The 453-nt window shown below is 52.3% G+C and overlaps 1 protein-coding gene across 1 annotated transcript in view; it reads left to right on the top strand.

Moving 5' to 3' along the window:
* The window catches only part of LOC109924240 (vacuolar protein sorting-associated protein 45-like), a 36,733-nt gene that overhangs the window by 22,036 nt on the left and 14,244 nt on the right, over window positions 1-453 (top strand). Inside the window, exon 6 of the mRNA XM_048620322.1 lies at window positions 158-279. Coding sequence (XP_048476279.1) covers window positions 158-279 — 122 coding nt within the window. The remainder of the gene's footprint in view (window positions 1-157; window positions 280-453) is intronic.

Genomic DNA, 453 nt, shown 5'->3' on the forward strand with positions numbered 1-453 from the left:
TACAGGGACCCTTGGTGTGACAGGGTCCTCACCCTCAGTACAGGGTCCCTTGGTATGACAGGGTCGTCACCCTCGGTGTGACTGAGCCTGAGGAGGGTAGGACAAGGTAGGATCAGGCCGAGGGGAGCACACTAACATATTGCCTTTTTGTGTTCAGGGTATTGAAAATGTATACACACAACACCAGCCACTGCTTCAGGACACCTTGGACCAGCTTATTAAAGGGAAGCTGAAGGACAGTCAATACCCGTATCTTGGACCAAGTACACTGCGAGACCGGTAAGGGAGGATCCTGTCTCAAATCAACACACTGGGAGCTGGCATTCACTTCTTTGATGTATCTCCACAATGACTGGCTTCCACTGTGACCTTTTGAGAGTCAGCATCTTCAGGAGAGAACGGGGACCCCGTACCCCAGTGAGAGTCAGCACCTTTGGGAGAGGGACCCTGTAC

The sequence above is a fragment of the Rhincodon typus genome, chromosome 46 (genome assembly GCF_021869965.1).
Source record: "Rhincodon typus isolate 14 chromosome 46, sRhiTyp1.1, whole genome shotgun sequence".
NCBI classification, from domain to species: domain Eukaryota; kingdom Metazoa; phylum Chordata; class Chondrichthyes; order Orectolobiformes; family Rhincodontidae; genus Rhincodon; species Rhincodon typus.